Consider the following 19,595-nt stretch of genomic DNA (forward strand, 5'->3'; position numbering starts at 1 on the left):
GGGCATCCCTCTCCAGCACCCTTTCAGAGCAGCATATACAATATATATGTAGCTGACAACCAAAATGTTTCCTGGTAGTGATTATGCATACTTGTAGCAAGGATGGTACATATTAATAGCAATAAATGTATTCTATATACTGTAACAAAACTATACCATACACTTCCCATTTTTGTCCGTTTGATAGTGATGGTGATCTTCCTGATACTGATCTAAGTGAATCAGAAGATACTGTACTTTAGAAGAGTGGGAAGTAGAGGGTGACTTATCACCCACAACCCAAGCCACAGGTTACCGATATGTTCACAGGTGTAAATCTTGCACTCAGTCCCACACCTTTTTTCTCTGTAGTTGATAATTATACAGTATATACTGGAATGGAAAGGATGATGAGCCACTGTATTATCTTATTCTGAAACTGATCTATGGATATCAGCTGCAAAAGATGAAAATCTCTGCTAAGCTATGGTGGATAAATTATAGTGAATGTCTTTGGTGGCAAAAGCATGATAGAACACTAACCTCCATGAGAGCTCTGGACAATAGATTGTTGGGTATGTGGTGAGGTTAAGCTGGGTGACAGATGGATTCGGGGCAGCAGCAGACACTTTGGCCCACGCCTCCTCCTGATCTAGGTTTTCCTCTCCCTGATATCCATACACCAGATAGAACAATAGCTTGTGCAGTTCACACATGCGCACAAACTTGGCACTCTTGCTGCCCTTCACTCCACCACCACTCTGGAACACACGAAGCAAACCATACAGCCTCTCTTGTAATAGCAATCAATGTACATAATATGGAAAACTGAAAATGATATAATAAGATTAAACATCTTGTGTAGAATGTATATAGGGATTGCTTAGTTAGGGTGCTAAAGCAGTGTGTGTGGTGAGACATGAGTAACAACAAAGAAGAACGGTACAGCATGGTAGGACGAAGAGGTTAGGAGAGCAGTGGAGGAAAAGAGGAAGAAGTGGCTAGAGTGGATACAGAACAGGGGTTCAATTGAAATAAGAACTGAATATATTGAGAGCATGAAGCACACAGACTAGTGAAGAGGAAAAGAAAGGAGGTAAATGATGATCTAGGAAGAAAAATGAATGCAAATTATTCTGAAAATAGGAAGTTATTCTGGAAAGAGGTGCGGAAATGTATAAGTGACAGAAGAAAGAAATGTGAAAAAGTGAAGGATGTAAGTGGTAGATTATTAACCCACAGGGATGAAATAAGGACCAGATGGAAAGAATATCTTGAAAATCTGATAAATGGGAATGGAGAGAGCAAAACGACTGTTAACATGACTAGTTTTGGGGGTGTACAGAGAAGGAATGCAGTGCCAGGATACGTGACACTCGCAAAGGTGAAGAATGCTACGAAGTGGCTAAAAAATGGGAAAACTTAGTGTGTGATGAACAGATGGCTTTAGGAGTGGCAGAGGATGTGTTGATCAAATATTTGCAGTGAGACAGATGGTGAAGAAGGCGTGTGAGAAGGACTGTAGGGTGCTTAGGGCATTCATGGATCTGGAAAAAGCATACGACATGGTAGATAGATAAGGAATATGGAAGGTTTTGCCCAGGTAGGTGTAGATGGTAAGCTGCTAGGTGCTGTCAAGAGTTTTAATGATGGTAGTGAGGCATGTGTATGTGTATATGGGCATCTCAATGAATGGTTCACAATCAATGTGGTCAGGCGACAAGGTTGTGTGATGTCCCCATAAGGTTGCTCAATATATATATATATGTGGATGAGGTGATGAGAGAAGTAAAAACATGAGTAATGGACAAAGGAATGACGTTGGTAATGAATGGTGATAGATGGAATATCTCAAATTTGTTGTATGCTGATGATGCAGTGCTACTTGCAAATACCGGACAATAGTTTGATGGACTAGTGCAGATTTTTGTAGATGTCTGTGAGTGTTATGCCTTGAGAGTAATTGTAGAAAAAAGTAAAGTAATGGATTTTGAGAGAGAAGGTAACTCCCAGTGTGATGTTACAGTGAATGGAGAGACTGGAATTGGTGAGGCTTCAAATACCTGGGTACAGTGATAGAAAAGTGAGGAAAATGTGTAGAAGTGGAGAGTAGAGTGACACAGGGAAAGAAAGTGGCTGGTGCTATGAAAGCCTTGATAAGGAACAGAGGCTTAAGTGTTGCAGCTGTCCGAGGCTTACACGAAGAAGTGTTAGTGCCAACTTTAACATATGGATGTGAGAATATGGTATGGCACGAAATTGAAAAGTCAGGAGTCTGAGCAGAGGAGAAGGGACTGCTGAGGAATGTGTGTGGGGTGCAGAGAGTGGATAGGATACAGAATAATGTGATTCGTGAAAGATGCGGAGTGAGGAAGTCTGTGGACACTAGAATCAAAGAAAGTGTACTGAACTGGTTTAGTTATAAGGAGAGAATGGATGACAACAGAGTGGTGAAAAAAGTATATCTGAGCGAATATGAAGGAGGGAGGAGGCAAGGCATGCCAAGAAGAAGGAAGGAGGGATATGGTGGATGAGTATGTGAGTAGGAAAGGTATGGAAGTTGGTAAGGCTAAAGGACTGACAAGAGACCAAGCTGGCTAGATGAACTTTGTGTGGAGAAGCTCATAACCAGGGATTTGGCACCCCTTTTAAAGTGACACATTAGAACTGGTTGTGGATAGGTATATGTGAAGCTGCAGAATGTGGTGAAATTTTTTGGTCTATCTGATGGAGCCAGGATTTCGAGGGCTTGAATAGTGGATTAATGGAACCATGGCCCACTGAACTGGGCAAACTTTGGCTGTCTGGACACTGATACTCCTCATCCTGCCCTGGGTTGGGAAAGGTCTGGATGATGATGATGATGATGTGACCATTCATTTAACTTCATCAGGTAGATGATATGGTTTGTATTTATTCCTTGCTGCCACCAGACATTTTAATCACTAAAGAAAATCCCTTGTTAGTGAACAGGTTAATAAAGTTTAGGCTACAGATAACCCCTCTGGTTCAGAAACTCTCCTCTAAACCATCCTTCTATCTGTGCCTTCATCTCTAGTTTCCTTTCTGGTTATTCAATAGCCGCTGTTGTAGACAGCCATCATTCTTCTCCTAGATCTATCAACAGTGGTATTCCTCAGGGCTCTGTTCTATCACCAACTCTATTTTTTTGGTTCATCAATGATCTTCTAAGCTGTACATCTAACCCTATCCACTTGTACACTGATGATTCCACCCTTCACCTTCCCATTCAGTTACCGCAAAATCCATCTCAACAGTTACTTCAACAAACAAAGGATGAGGCTATGGCACACCTATTGTCTGACTTGGCTCGTATCTCTGACTGGGGTAAAAATAATCTTGTTGTTTTAAATGCATCAAAAACTCAGTTTTTACACCTATCAACCTAACACAATCTTCCACAGGAGTACCCACTAATGTTTAACCCCTAACAGGTGGGCGATGTTACGTAACATCTGTGTGTGAGGAGGCGGTCGACGTTACGGAACGTCCAGCCATTTTCAGTCCTAATTTATTGTTGAAATTTGGTGATATGGCATCTTTGTCACCTACTGTCCTGCCCTCTACTCTCCCAGGCCTTGAAACAAGTAAAATAGAATATATATATATATATATATATATATATATATATATATATGTTGTAGTGTTATAACTGTTCAAGTAAAATAGAACACACATGCATTGGTTTTATTGTTTTAAGTGTTCAAGTACTGTATAATAGAAAACACATACATAAGATTTTGAAGACAATGAATAGTGTAAAGAATGCATAAATGATAAATATAGTGTTCAGTGGTGAAGAACAAGCAAATGAGTGAATAGTTTGCTAGCCTCGCCCAAGGCGTGCCTGGTGATAAGCTGCCTGCCCGCACTCCTCCCTCACTCCTCCCCTCCTCCTCCCACAGCCAGCAGAGATGCATTACCACGCATGTAACACCTCTTGCCTTCGTTTTTCATCCATTTTCATCGATTTATGCATGTTTAGGCTTATTCCTTGATACATTATTTATCCAAAAATATGCCGCCCCACAAGGTCGTATATTTGGCAAGTTACCCGCCCATAAGGGGTTAATAATACCCAGCTCAATCCTGCATCATCCTTGAACATGCTTGGGGTTTCACTCACTTGGGATTTATCTTGGAAAGAACATACTGCATCTCTTGTAAAATCTGCTTCCAAGAGATTAGGTATGCTAAGCCGACTCCATACCTTCTTTACCCCTGCACTGTTGTTGACTTTATACACGAGTTTTATTCACCCCTGTGTAAGGTACAACTCTCATGTGTGGGGAGGCTCCCCACATAGGACTACAAATCTTCTCAATTGGGTGGGATCAAAGGTTTCTCGTCTCATCAACTCTCCTCCTCTTACTGGCTCCCTCCAACCTATGTCTCTTCGTTGCAGTGTTGCATCTTCATCTCTTTTCTATCGCTACTTCAATGGTCACGGCTCCTCCGAACTGTCTGCCTGCATCCCTCCACCTTTACGACAGGTGCGTAGCACCCGTCTAGCAACAAACTCTCATCCCTTTTCTGTCCAACTCTCTAATGCGTGAGTTAAACGTTACTCCCAGCCCTCCATTTATGCAACAGGTCAACTCTGGAACTGTCTCCCTCTGTCTGTATTTCCTACTTCCTATGATCTCCAGTCTTCCAAACGCAGTGTGTCCAGGCATCTCCAAATGACCAGATCTTGAATTTGACTCTTTTGTTTTTGTTTTTTTCTTGGAAGAAACGGTTTGTGGGCTCCTGGTCTTTGGTTCCTTCTTTCTTAAATAAAAAAAAAAAATGTAAAAAACAAGTATATCATCTGGAGATATCCAGAACATTAGAGAAAAGATGTCCTTTAATTCAAAAGATTAAAAGTATACATCATAGCACACTTTGCATAATTCAATGTTCAGTTGTTTTAACAATTTTGGCCTACTGGTTGCAAACAACAACTAGGCATACTTGCACACTATGTCTGATTCAATGGGTCAAAGAGTTTGACTTTACACCCATTCAAATATTATACAATGAGGTGTTAACTGAAGAATCCCTATGATCTGCCAGTTGCCAGCATACCTTCTTGACAATGTCAGATGTGGCCTGAGGTACAGGCTGTGATGTAGATGGGGTGACTTGGTGCATCATCTTAAGTTCCTGCATACTTTCCCCTACTGAGCTCTTGTTCATACCCTCATCGTCCACATCTACACCCTCTCCTGCCTCCGTCCCACTTTGCTCTTCAGCCTTCACCCGGCGAGCATGTTGCTTTTTCTCCCCACTGGACTCTTTCTTTGTGTCTGTTCCAGCTGCCAAGAACTTCAGCTTCTGTTGCTCAATGGTCGATTTCAAATGAGCACTGTCTGTAAAGACAAATTAAATTAAATTCTTTGGGTGCTCCATCAGGAGGATGAGATGATAATATACTGTACTCTAGAAACAAAAATTTTAAGGATATGCATACATTAGATGATAAACTGTATGACATACAAGAATGTAATTTGCTTTCTTATTTAAGGAAATTATTAAGTACAGTAGCTAACTGCTTTGTTTAAAAAACTGTTGATGAAATTAAAAGGAATTAACAATTAATATCTGCTCCTATATTGAATATAAAGCACACACCCACAAATGGTGAAGCTGCTTTTGAACTATTAAGTAATATTAGTTAGTAATTACATTCAAGTAGTGATTAATCATATCATTAAAGTGTATTATTCAATGTCTCCTGGAGAATTCATGTACAAGTAATTCACAGTAAAGCATGGCTAAAACCAGCAAACAGCTACAGGTGCCTTCCTGATGACAGCTATACACTGCACATTAACTGTCTGTTGACACCTTCGTCATGAAGGGTCTCTCTGCAGTTTACTGAAATCATCAAGCATTACCTAAAAAAAATACAAAGTATGCCCTCAGGCTGAGAGAGTTAATGGAGACTTTCTAATTCCTTCACCCTAACAAGTTTCTCCTCATGCTGATTAAAACTGTCTGGCATTTATTATACATGCAGTATATATATATATATATATATATATATACAGGTATATATATATATATATATATATACAGTAATCCCTATACTATCCGGATGCCCACTTTCCGGACACACCACTTACCGGACATTGTGGGCCTGTACCTTCAGGATCCAAAAATGGCCAAAAAAAGAAAAAAATCCCAAAAAAATCTGATTTTTTTCCCTCCCGTAATTTGAAATTCCCGAGCGGGGCCAAACAGCTGTTTTCACCAAGGCCCCTTCCCCCGTTCCTTCCTCCTCCCTGCCCCCTTCCCTGTCAGGTTTGCCATTTGGTATTTTTCATTACCAAATGTGGGCCAATTTGGTAGTGAAAAATTTGTTTGGTAATGAATCAGAATAATGCATTACCAAACGGATTTTTCACATGTATGAGGATACACAGGATGGAGATGGTGGATTGTCTGCTATCTCTGATTAGTCTGCTAGCCTACATAACGAGAAAATAATCAACATGCTGTTAATTATAAGGAGAGTGATTACAGAGGACTGGAAATCAGGTATAATTGTTCCTCTGTACAAAGGAAAAGGGGAGAGAGAAGTATGTGGTAACCATAGGGGTATTTGCCTTCTTAGTGTGACTGGTAAAATATATGGTAGAATACTCATTGATAAGGTTAGGCATATGACAGAGGAGCTAGTTGGAGAAGAACAAGGGGGATTTAGGAAGGGAAAAGGGTGTGTAGATCAGATATTTGTTCTAGGATGTTTAGTGGAGAAGTATCTAGAGAAGGGAAGGAAAGTATATGCTGCCTTCATGGACTTGGAGAAAGCTTATGACAGAATAGATAGGCAAAGGTATGTGGTAGGTATTAAGAATATATGGAGTGGAGGGGAAATTGTTGAGTGCTGTGAAGAGTATGTACGAGGGAGCTAGGGCTACGGTGCGAGTGGATGGTGAGCTGAGTGAGTTCTTTGATCTCAATGTGGGACTGAAACAGGGGTGTGTGATGTCTCCATGGCTGTTTAATATATATATGGATGGGGTTGTAAAGGAGGTGCAGGGTAGGGCAGTGGATGTGGGGCTGGCCCTAATGAATGAGGGTGAGATTTGGAAGCTTCCGGTATTGCTGTTTGCTGATGATACAGTATTGTTGAGTGAAGATGAATGGGAGTTGCAAGGTTTGGTGAATGAATTTGGGACAGTGTGTAGGAGGAGGAAGCTGAAAGTTAATGTAAACAAAAGTAAAGTTATGGTGTTTGAGAGGAATGAAGTCACAGAGTGTGCAGTGAGGTTGGATGGTGAGGATATGGAGAATGTGAGTGCATTCAAGTACTTGGGTAGTGTGATGAGTAAGGATGGAACTTTGGGGGATGAAGTACGTGAAAGGGTACAGCAGGGAAGGAAGGTTGTTGGTACGCTGAAAGCAGTGATGAGAAATAGTGAGGTGAGTATGGAAGTTAAGAAGTCACTGCATGATGGCATTGTGATCCCTACCTTGACGTATGGAAGCGAGGCGTGGACCTTGCAAGAGGGGAACAAGTCAAGAGTGAGAGCAGTGGAAATGAGTTACTTGAGAGGAGCATGTGGAGTGACGTGGAGGGACAGGTTGACGAATGAAGAAGTGAAGGAACGTTGTGGGGTAGATGTGGATGTGGTTGAGAAGATTAGGAGAAATACACTGAGGTGGTTTGGACATGTGGAGAGAATGGAGAATGAAAGACTGACTAAGAGGGTGTATGTAGGTGAGGTGGAGGGAGGGAGAGGGAGGGGCAGACTGAGGATGAGGTGGAGGGATGGAGTTGAGAGGTATATGAGGGAGGGGGGGGTGAGTTGGGGGGAGGGTAGTCAAATCGTGGGTGACAGAGTGACTTGGAGGCGTTTTGTCTGCGGCCACCCTTTGCGAGATTAGGGCGTCGGGCTATAGATAGATAGATATATAATTAGTGAAGAATAAATGCTTTCTTTAAGAATTTGGTTATGAAAAGTTAAAATTGGTAATGAAAATTGAGGAGTTTGGTAATGTGGCCGAGTTCAGATCTGGCAATCCTGTCCCCAGTTACTGCTTAACCTTCGTTCAGGGAAGACGTCCATCGTAATCGATGCCGCACGTGCTCGTTTTTTATGAATAAACAGTGACTAAACCACAATACCTTGCCACTAGACCACATGGGAATTTACAGTGTTGTGCAGTGTTAAGAAATCAGAATTCAGAGTGCAAAGGATTAAGTGTGGAGTGAGTGTGGAGTGCAAAGTGGCAGCTGAAACTGGTGTGGTTCAATTAGGAAGAATGTGCAGTGTTAAACAATTATAAAAACAGTGCAAAGAATTAAGTGTAGCACAACACTAGATTACTGTATGTGCTTCAAGAGCATTTTCACAACTACCAGAACCTTAGAAAGTTAGAGGAGGCGGCCACAGACGTGCTGTAAGTACAGTACCCTGTACACTGCTAGGCCTATGTATTTTCCATACTCACTTCTAATTCCTCATTCTCTGGTTCCTTTTCATTTATTTCATGATTTATGTACATTATTGGTGTGAACAGGGTCTTCAATAGGTTTAAATACGTGCTATGCATGTCTGGTAGGGAGTTATTTAGGTGGCTTTCAAAGTTAGGCTGGGTTAGGGTCCTTAAGTACCAGTCCAGCAGGCAGAGGCCCACTTTCCGGATGGGACCACTTTCCGGACATGCCTTTGGCTCTATTACATCGGATAGTGGAGGGATTACTGTATATATATATATATATATATATATATATATATATATATATAGTATATATATATATATATGGTCAAGTTGCATGGATTAATGATCCTGGAATCCTGGTTGCACATATTTTTTAAAGGGAATTTCACACACACCTGTGAGACAGAATCAATCTGTCAACTATGAATATCAATGGACTGCATGAATACAGGAGAATAGTACTGACAATGTCCCATATCCAAAAATAAGCTGGTAAGAATGAGGTGGTAGAAAGCCTTTTTAACACAAGAATACTGACCTTCGGAAAAGCTAAAGAAATGTGTAGGGATTAAGCAGACTGGAGACTTTAATCAAGTCCATTAACTGCTGGAGAATTTCCTGGAGGGAACATGACAATGTGTGTGTGTGTGTGTGTGTGTGTGTGTGTGTGTGTGTAATTCACCGGGTCGGTCATGATCACTTGATGGTCGTGATCGTCAGCTTTTTACCCTCCCGGAAGGGAGCTGAGAGCTCATATAGTCTGATCTAAGGGCAAGGCTGTGACCTTCACACATTCACACACCCGTCCCCTTGCTCAAGGGGGACAGTAACCACCCACTTCGTCAGTGAAACTTTTCGCAACCTGAGCGAGGCGTGAACTCCCGTCCACCAGTTGGCAAGCGAGAACGTTACCACTGCACCAGCGAGCGGTGTGTGTGTGTGTGTGTGTGTGTGTGTGTGTGTGTGTGTGTGTGTGTGTGTGTGTGTGTGTGTGTGTGTGTGTGTGTGTGTGTGTGTGAGAGAGAGAGAGAGAGAGAAAGGGGGGAGTTATAAATTTTTAACAAACACTAGGAGAGAGAAAGAAAAAAAAGATTACATTTTACAGAGGTTTATAAAACTACTACAACAATGATACTCATACTTACCAAATGTAATGCTTGGATGCACAACATACCTCACCACCTTCACCATCTTCTCACACTTAAGCTTTACTATGATGTTTTTGAGAAAGCCACCCTTGGCAAGTTTGTCAAGGAGACGATTCAGGCTCTTCTTATCCATCTTGACGGGGTAGCCTTCTTCTGTCTCAGCCTTTAGGGACAGAGAAAGAAAAATTATTACACAACATGGTATCTAACCTGGTAAGGCATCATTAATGTTGCTTGAAGCCATATTAAAAGTTTAAACTTTAACTGTGTTTTCTCAGGTGTTGAACAATCCTGTCTACAATTGTGCCTTTTACCGGTAGTAATTTTACTAAAACAAAGGTCATGCTAACCACTTAGTAATTCTCTGGTCATCTTTTACCTCCCGTGTTAATGACTGTAGTCACATCAACTATATTCCCGTCTTCAGCCTGCTTCTAATATACTAATTACGTCACTGAATGAGGTGCCACCTGGTTGCACATGTCTTACATGAAAACTTAGTGTACAGAAATGAACCAATTTAGGTATATGTGAGCAGGAGAAGGGAGGTTAAGAGACTGGTGAAGGAGAGTAAGAAGAAAGTGGATGAAGAGTTTGGGAGGAATCTGAGTGTGAAATGGAGGGAGAGTAAGAAATTGTTTTGGAAGAAGGTAAAGAAAGTAAGGCAGTGTGAAGGGGGAAATAGTAGGGGAGTGAAAGATAGGAATAATAGATTGTTGGTGGAGAAGAGAGAGAAATTGAGGAGATGGAAGGAGCACTTTGAGAATTTGTTGAATGTAGAGAGTGAGAGCAGTGCAAGTATAAGTGGTTGGGGAATGGCTGGGAGAAGAAGAGATGAGAGGAGGGAGGAAGAGATCAGTAGGGCGGAAGTAGTGGAAGCAATGAAGAAGATTAAGTTGGGAAAGGCCCCAGGAATTGATGGAGTGTGTGGTGAAATGCTTAGGTATGGGGGTGAGATTGTTGTGGAGTGGATATGGAAGTTGTGTAGACTAGCTTGGGAAGAGGGAAGGGTTCCAGAGGACTGGAAATCAGGTATAATTGTTCCTTTATACAAAGGAAAAGGGGAGAGAGAAGTATGTGGTAACCATAGGGTATTTGCCTTCTTAGTGTGACTGGTAAAATATATGGTAGAATACTCATTGATAGGGTTAGGCATATGACAGAGGAGCTAGTTGGAGAAGAACAAGGGGGATTTAGAAAGGGAAAAGGGTGTGTAGATCAGATATTTGTTCTAAGATGTTTAGTGGAGAAGTATCTAGAGAAGGGAAGGAAAGTGTATGCTGCCTTCATGGACTTGGAGAAAGCTTATGACACAATAGATAGGCAAGGTATGTGGAAGGTATTAAGAATATATGGAGTGGAGGGGAAGTTGCTGAGTGCTGTGAAGAGTATGTACGAAGGAGCTAGGGCTACGGTGCGAGTGGATGGTGAGCTGAGTGAGTTCTTTGATCTCAATGTGGGACTGAAACATGGTTGTGTGATGTCTCCATGGCTGTTTAATATATACATGGATGGGGTTGTAAAGGAGGTGCAGGGTAGGGCAGTGGATGTGGGGGTGGCTCTAATGAATGAGGGTAAGATTTGGAAGCTTCCGGTATTGCTGTTTGCTGATGATACTGTATTGTTGAGTGAAGATGAATGGGAGTTGCAAGGTTTGGTGAATGAATTTGGGACAGTGTGTAAGAGGAGGAATCTGAAAGTTAATGTAAACAAAAGTAAAGTTATGGTGTCTGAGAGGAATGAAGTCACAGATTGTGCAGTGAGGTTGGATGGTGAGGATATGGAGAATGTGAGTGCATTCAAGTACTTGGGTAGTGTGAAAAGTTAGGATGGAACTTTGGGGGATGAAGTGCATGAAAGGGTACAGCAGGGAAGGAAGGTTGTTGGTACACTTAAAGCAGTGATGAGAAATAGGGAGGTGAGTATGGAAGTTAAGAAGTCACTGCATGATAGTATTGTGATCCCTACCCTGATGTATGGAAGCGAGGCATGGACCTTGCAAGAGGGTAACAAGTCAAGAGTGAGAGCAGTGGAAATGAGTTACTTGAGAGGAGCATGTGGAGTGACGTGGAGGGACAGGTTGACGAATGAAGAAGTGAAGGAACGCCGTAGGGTGGATGTGGATGTGGTTGAGAAGATTAGGAGAAATACACTGAGGTGGTTTGGACATGCGAAGAGAATGGAGAATGAAAGACTGACTAAGAGGGTGTATGTAGGTGAGGTGGAGGGAGGGAGAGGGAGAGGTAGACTGAGGATGAGGTGGAGGGATGGAGTTGATGAGGGAGGGGGGGGTGAGTTGGGGGGAGGTTAGTCAAATGGTGGGTGACAGAGCGACCTGGAGGCGTTTTGTCTGCGGCCACCCTTTGCAGGATTAGGGTGTCGGGCTATAGATAGATAGATAGATAGACTTATTTTTTCATATGCCTAAGGTGGGAAAGGAGGTCTGGATGATGATGAAAACAGTGATGATACCTACTGTAGGGCTGCTGGAGGTACTGTCAAAGCAAAGGAAGTGTGGTCATGTGAAATCTGCCACAAAGGTGTGGGAAGTAACTCCATCTCCTGCAGCGTTTGTGATGAATGGGTACACAGGAGGTGTAGTGGTATTAGAGGTGGGCTGTAAAATAATGCTGATATTGTGTGAGTGGTGTTTCAGGAAGAGCATGTAGAGAATGTCATGTGTGAAAGGACTGATCTTGCTGGAGAGTCTCCTGAGTGTGAGAAGGAATTTTATTTGGGGGACATGTTATGTGATGGAGGTGGGACCACAGCTAGCTATGTGGCTAGGGTATGGAGTGGTTGGATGAAGATCAAGAAGTTGTTGCCTCTAGTAACACTGTGCTAGGCGATTTTTGTATGTGGCATGTGTTAGGAGTGCAATGCTGTATGGTAGTGAAACCAGGGAAGAAAAGGAAAAGGATATTTGTAGGCTCAAATGTACAGAGATGACAATGATTAAATGGATGTGTGGTGTATCCTTGAAAGCAAGGCCTGGGGGAGGGGGGCTAGAATTGAAGAGATGAGAAGAAGGATAAAACTTCAATGTACTGGTACTGTGATGAGGAGAGGTAGACTGAGATGGTTTGGGCATGTTAAAAGGATGGAGGATGGCAATTAGATAAGGAAGGCAAGAGTGTGAACATCAAGGGTAAGGTTGCTAGAGGCTGATCGAATAAGATTTGGGACAAGGTCATGCAGTGTGATCTCAGAACTAAGGGACTGAACTGGGAGGCTACCAGAGACTGAGCAGAGTGGAGAGCTGCAATTAGGTGATCAAGGCTGATGCATCCAAGAATGCTGGAGCCTTTAAAACAAATACGAATACCATATATGGGTGTCAAAGACTTTGCTACATGACCTAATCTTGGTCTCCGTATGTTGTACTTGTCTTGCAGAGCCTGATGTAGGAATACATGGACTGATGGGCCATGGTTTGAATCCAAACGTGGCTAGAGATTTTTTACAAGTGAAAGGAGTAGATGACTGGCTACCATCAACCTGAGAGGTGCTATTTCTTGCTACATACTGCTTGTTTGTTGTCTTGTGAGGAGAATACGTATCCTAGGGATAGCTGATACTTTCTAAGACTTATAAGGAAATTTAATTACAAAGTCAAAGGATTAAAACATTGCTATGACCAACTACAGGAGAGTATAATCTAAATAACATAAAGTGTACAGGATCCATAAACATATTCAAAAAAGTACAAACAAGACTAAGTTCATAAATCCAACATAAATACTATACTATTAACTTGGATGACAATCACTAAGTAAATATCTAATCAACAGGCACTAAGTTTGAAGCATACCTCTCAAGCATTACCCAATCTATTATATCAATATTAAAAAATATGGCTCAGAACTGGATCAGCAAAAAGCAAAGTTACTGTCTGTATATAACAGATATTAATATCAAGGAGTGTGGCCTAAGGGATAAGGGGCTGAATAGGGAGGCTGCCAGAGATCAAGTAGCCTGGAGGGCCGCCATTAGGTGACCAAGGCTGATGCATGCAACATGCTGGAACCTTTATAAATGATACAATACAATACCCAGTAATAACTGAGAAACAAATGCTTCTTCCAATGTTTACCTGCACAATCATTTTTTGAAGTTTGAAGGCATCATCAATAACCTTCACTGTTTTCACAGCCTCAATGATCATATTAGCTCGCTTCATCATGCGCGTGGTGACATGGGGTGAGCTCTGCTTTTGGTTGCTGTAGGTCAGTCTGATTTTCTCCAACAGGCTAACAAATCTGTAACATTAAAATGAAATGTTTTCTACAAAACACTCATTTTCAAATACAATACCTTATAACTGTTTAGGATAATTACTGAAGTGGTTTTCCCTCAATAACCCTTAGGAGATGGGACTTTCCCCTAAATGAAATTACCAACAATAGCCAGAATAACATACCTACCCAAGTAAAATCACTGCTCTCTAAAATGGTACGAGCAGTGTCTATGAATGGTGATCAAGCAAAGAAAATGTCCTACTCAGTAAATGAGATATAGGTGTCAATTCCAGCAAACTGCTTTGGTTTTCTTGCTTGTGGTAGGTAGGGACACCCATCATCCACTCACTCAATGTAGTGCTACCTCCAAGTGACTAAACAGTGACTGACAAGCCACGTGGTTTTCTGTAATTAAGAAAACCTTTTGGCTCATCAATGATTCATGACCCTGATAGGTCAATAAAGGATTGAACAATGGATGGATGATTCTGACACACACACAAAAAAAACAAAATGGGGGAGGGGACATAATGTAGACTGAATGATATAAATCTATCAGCTTGTGTAATGAAAATAAATATTTTATTTGCTCAGCATGGCAAAGATCTCTACTCCACTGAGCACCCTTCTAGCTTCCTGTCTGAGATCCAGTAATTTTGCACTGTCCTCTGGAGTCCAGTCACATGGAGTGGATTGTTTGATGACTGACAAATTAATCTACTAATCCTGTATATGCGAATGAAAAACACCCAAAGTGATGGGGAAGGGCTTGGATGGCTGGTATACAGTGTGTAGATGGGCAAAGCAGGAGGAAAGAAGATGGGAGTTGGTCTACATATGACTGCACGGAGGTCTTTTTTCTCCCAACCATCATTAATGAGAAACTCGGATCCTTAATCAGATGACAGACTAGTAGTGGGTGCAAGGCTCTTAAAAGCTGCTCATCTTTCTTAAAATGCTACACATTTACCCTTGACTGTTCATCTCTTTTCCTGAGCTGGGTCTCTTCTTATCAGTCTGAGGCGTACTTGTTGCTGCAGCTGAAGCCTTGGATGAACTACTCCCGTCACTGCTCTGACCCTTGAGACTGGTCACCATCTCAAGGTTCACCTCCACCCCTTCCAGATGGTTGGATTCCACAACATGTGACATCTCAGCCTGAGGGGAAAAAAAAAAAATACAGCTGCCTAAAATCTCCTAATAAAACCTGCACACTACACTTTGTTCACTTTAACCTGGCATAAAACTGCCATCCCCTCATCTTAAATGCTGAGCTGTAAAGAGAGAGAGAGAGAGAGAGAGAGAGAGAGAGAGAGAGAGAGAGACAGACAGAGAGAGACAGAGAGACAGAGAGAGAGAGAGAGAGAGAGAGACAGACAGACAGACAGACAGATAGAGACAGAGAGGCAGAGAGAGAGAGAGAAAGAGATTACCAGTGCCATTAGAATCCACTATATATACCACTAATGATGTGATTTATGTACATAACAGAACTCAGTCCTGACAATTGTTTTTTAGAAACATATACAGTACAACCACTGAGGGTCCAACAACGGACATTCTGAGTTTGGTCCAGATAATGAGGCCTGTCCAAAAAGAAACCAAACTTTTTAAATAGTGCACCAACTAGCCAGCATAGCATGACTGCAACAGGAGCACAGTATAGCGGTGATTATAAGCTTTAGTCTAACATAAGTCGCATCACGACACATCACTTAGTCATCGAGGTAAATGCGCTTGAGTGAACATGTTGTTAGTGCACTTGGCAAATTTTCTTCTATTTATCGTCTGAAATCAGTAATATTTCAGGGTGGATTTCAACTTTGTGAACAAAAATAAAGGTCCACGGGCCAAATCCGGAGAGTAGGGTGGCTGGGGGATGACAGTCGTCATATGCTTCGCCAAAAAGTCATGGACAAAGAGCAATGCGCAAGCAAGTGCACTGTCATGGTGCAGCATCTAGGTTTCGTTTGTCCATGCCACAAGCTTCTGCCTTCGCACTGCTTCCCTTAAATCCTTAATATGTCCAAGTAAAACTGACCACATGAAACGAACTCATGATGAGATCCAATAAAAATGATGATCAACATTACTTTCACATTGCAGCAACTATGATTTGCTTTTTTTGGTTGTGGTGACAATGTTCCAACCTACTGCTTTTATGTTTTGACACTGCAGCTGTACACCCATATTTCATCACCTATTTTGATATTTTTTTGAAAGTAAAAATTTAACACAAACACATTCCTCATCAAGATCCTTCCTTGTTTAACTTGCAACAAACCATCAAGTGCATCAAACACGTGGTCACTCAAGCACGTGTACTTCGATGACTAGTTGATGTGGCTAGTGTTTGACTAAAGCTCAAAGTCACTGCTACACAGTGCTCCCATCGTGATCACACTATGCCAGCTAGTTAGTGCGCTATTTAAAAAGTTCAGTTTTGTACTGGACAGACCTCATATGGTAATATCCTTTTAATGGGGGGTTTGGTCACCACCTATGACACAGCGTTTGCACAAACTTCCATTCCTCACCTCCAAATATACATATTTACCATACCCATCCATATTATTGGCTTACCCATGACCATACCATGTAAACACACTCCACCACTGTATCCACAGACTTCCTTACTCTACATTTTTTCACAAATCTCTGCATTATCTCATCCACTTTCTACAACCCACAACATTCCTTAGCGGTCCTATTTTAACTCCTCTCACTCTTAAATTCTCATAATCATATTCAGTACCTAGGTTTCACATTAGGTACATGTAGAACACACTTTCATGCAATCTTGCTTTCAAATCAAGGTCTTCACAGCAACTCCATTTTTCTTTCATGAGCCACAGTTCCATTAGAAAAATATATCACACAGTACCTGGCTAGAAGTAGAGGGTTTAGCCACCTCAGCACACTGCTCTTCAATCATGGCCATCATCTTCTGCCTCTCCTTCCTGAAATTAGTATGTGTTGTATAAGCAAAGGGAATTATTACTTTATTTTATCATCATCAGCATCATCCTGATCTCTTTTTCCCAACTCAGGGTGCAGAGAGGTAGAGTCCAGAAAACAAAGAAAGAAAAGCATGAAAGAGGAAGAACTAGTCACAGAATGCCCACTGAAAGGGAGGAGACACTCATTCACAGAACATTTAATTTCTGTGAATTCTGACTTTTGAGTGGTTGGTGGAGGCGCTCACCATCCACTCACACGATGTAATGCTGCTCTCAGGTGCCAGCCCTTTCATCTCTTCCTTCTTTCCATCCTTCCTCTTCTGTCTTTCTTTCCTTCATTCTTTCCTTTTCCTTCTGTCTGAGGGTGACAGGTGGAGGGATATGGTGGATGAATGTGTTTGGAAGTCGGTGAGGCTAAGGGACTGACAAGAGATCAAGCTGGCTGGATGAATATTGTGAAAAGAGGCACATGATCAGGGATTTGGCACCCCTTTTTAACATGACAGTGTCTGGATTGACTCCATCAGATACGCTGATGTGAAGCTACAGAATGTGATGAATGTTTTTGGTGTATCAGGTAGTGCTAGGATTCCAGGGTCTTGAATAGTGAGCAAATGGAAGTGTGGCCCACTGGATAAGGCAAATATGGTCTGTCTGGACACTGCAACTCCTTACCCTACGGAGGGGTAAAGGAGGTCCGGATGATGATGATGATGATGATGATGATGATGATGATGATGATGATGATGATGATGATGACTTCACATTACCTAACCAAGAGGTTTCCATGCAGGACCTCCTTTCACAAATTCCTTGGTTTGCCTCTGGATGCTCCTTCCTCAACATTGACACCTGTGACCCCTCTACCAGCTAACCTCTTTCCCTCAGCTCAGCATATCCAAACCACCTCAGCCAACTGGTTTGCATCACCACTGATATTTTTTATGGCAAAAGAATGTAACAATTCTCACAAAACATGCTTCGGAGAATAAAGCTGCTCTTGTAACCAAGGTACATGCAACAGAAATAATGGATGGTGTCGTAACGAACAAATGGGCAAAACTACAGTATTACAAATGTATTAGAATACAATAGTAAAGTGGAAGGACCGTAAGAAAATGTTCTGGAAAGAGATGAAGAGAGTAAGAAAGGGTGGCAGTGAAGTTAGCAGGGGAGTGAAAGATAAAAATGGTAAATTACTAGTGGAGATGGGAGAAAAAGTGAGCAGATGGAGAGAACACTTTAAAGAATTGTTGAACACAGAGGATGAAAGTAATGAGAGTATAAGTGGCTGGGGAATAGCTGGGAGAAGGAGGGAAGTGAGAAGACAGGAAGATATCAATAGGAAGTTGTGGAAGCAATGAAGAAAGTCAAATTGGGGAAAGCCCCAGGAATTGATGGAGCGTGTGGTGAAATGCAGAAGCATGGGGGAGATAGTAGTAGAATAACATGTGGAAGATGTGCAGATTGGCTTGGGAGGAAGGTACAGTCCTGGAGAACTGGAAGTCAGGTATAATTATTCCCTTGTACAAAGGAAAAGGGGAAGAAGAAGTATGTGGTAATCATAGGAGCATTTGTCTTCTTAGTGTAATAGGAAAAGTGTATGGTAGGATACTTACTGAGAGTTAGGGAAATAACAGAGGAATTAGTTGGAGAAGAACGGGGAGGCTTTAGGAAGGGAAGAGGTTGTGCAGAGCAGATATTCATTCTTAGATCTTTAGTGGAAAAGTTTCTAGAGAAGGGAAAGATGTTGTATGCGGCCTTCATGAATCTGGAGAAAGCATAAGACAGGGTGGATAGACAGGGATTGTGGAAAGTATTAAGAATATATGGAGTAGATGGAAAGTTATTGAATGCTGTGACGAGTATGTATAATGGTGTGAAGGCTGCAGTGCGTGTGGATGGTGAACTAAGTGAATTTTTCTCTTTGAAGGTTGGGTGGAAACAGGGATGTGTCATGTCTCCATGGTTGTTCAATCTGTACATGGATGGGGTAATAAAAGAGGTACAAGTTAGGGCAGTGGATGTTGGAGTGGCCCTGGTGAGAGAGGGTAGTGTTCGGAAACTCCCTGAACTGTTGTTTGCAGATGATACTGTGTTGTTAAGTGAAGACGAAGGGAAGCTGCAAGGCTTGGTGGATGAGTTTGGGGGAGTGTGCAAGAAACAGAATCTAAAGGTAAATGTAGGGAAGAGTAAAGTGATGGTCTTTGAGAGAGGTGAAGGCAGTGAATGTATAGGGAGGTTGGATGGTGAGGAAATGGAAAATGTGAGTACGTTTAAGTACTTGGGGAGTGTGATGAGGCAGGATGGAAGTTTGGAGGGTGAAGTGCTTGAAAGGGTACAACACAGAAGAAAGGTTGCTGGTTCCTTGAAAGCAGTGATAAGAAACAGAATAGTGAACATGGAAGTGAAAAAGTTACTACATGACAGTATTGTGATACCAACTCTAACGCAGGGAAGTGAAGCTTGGAAGTTGTTGGAAGGACACAAGTCAAGAGTGAGAGCAGTGGAAATGAGTTATTTAAGAGGAGCCTGTGGAGTCACATGGAGAGGCAGGCTGACAAATGAGGATATAAGGGAGCGTTGTATGGATGTGGATGTGATAGGAAACGTTAGAAGGAACACACTGAGGTGGTTTGGCCATGTGGAGAGGATGGAGGGTGAGAGACTGATGAGGAGAGTGTATGTGACTGAGGTGGAGGGGGGGAGAGAGAGGGGGAGGCCGAGGATGAGATGGAGGGATGGAGTGGAGAGGTATATGAGAGAGGGGGGTGTAAGTTGGGAGCAGGGCAGTGAAATGGCAGGGGACAGGGCGA

At 42.1% G+C, this 19,595-nt stretch overlaps 1 protein-coding gene across 1 annotated transcript in view; it reads right to left on the reverse strand.

Annotated features, from left to right (window-relative positions):
- Window positions 1-19,595, reverse strand: part of LOC145407675 (general transcription factor 3C polypeptide 1) — a 77,381-nt gene that overhangs the window by 44,443 nt on the left and 13,343 nt on the right. Inside the window, exons 9-14 of the mRNA XM_080278543.1 lie at window positions 16,704-16,779; window positions 14,790-14,977; window positions 13,675-13,840; window positions 9,579-9,744; window positions 5,068-5,351; window positions 523-740 (exon numbers count right to left, since the gene is read on the reverse strand). Of these exons, the coding sequence (XP_080134669.1) occupies window positions 523-740; window positions 5,068-5,351; window positions 9,579-9,744; window positions 13,675-13,840; window positions 14,790-14,977; window positions 16,704-16,779 (1,098 nt within the window). The remainder of the gene's footprint in view (window positions 1-522; window positions 741-5,067; window positions 5,352-9,578; window positions 9,745-13,674; window positions 13,841-14,789; window positions 14,978-16,703; window positions 16,780-19,595) is intronic.

The sequence above is a fragment of the Coenobita brevimanus genome, chromosome 74 (assembly GCF_032717465.1).
Source record: "Coenobita brevimanus isolate Jiangsu-jjx chromosome 74, ASM3271746v2, whole genome shotgun sequence".
NCBI classification, from domain to species: domain Eukaryota; kingdom Metazoa; phylum Arthropoda; class Malacostraca; order Decapoda; family Coenobitidae; genus Coenobita; species Coenobita brevimanus.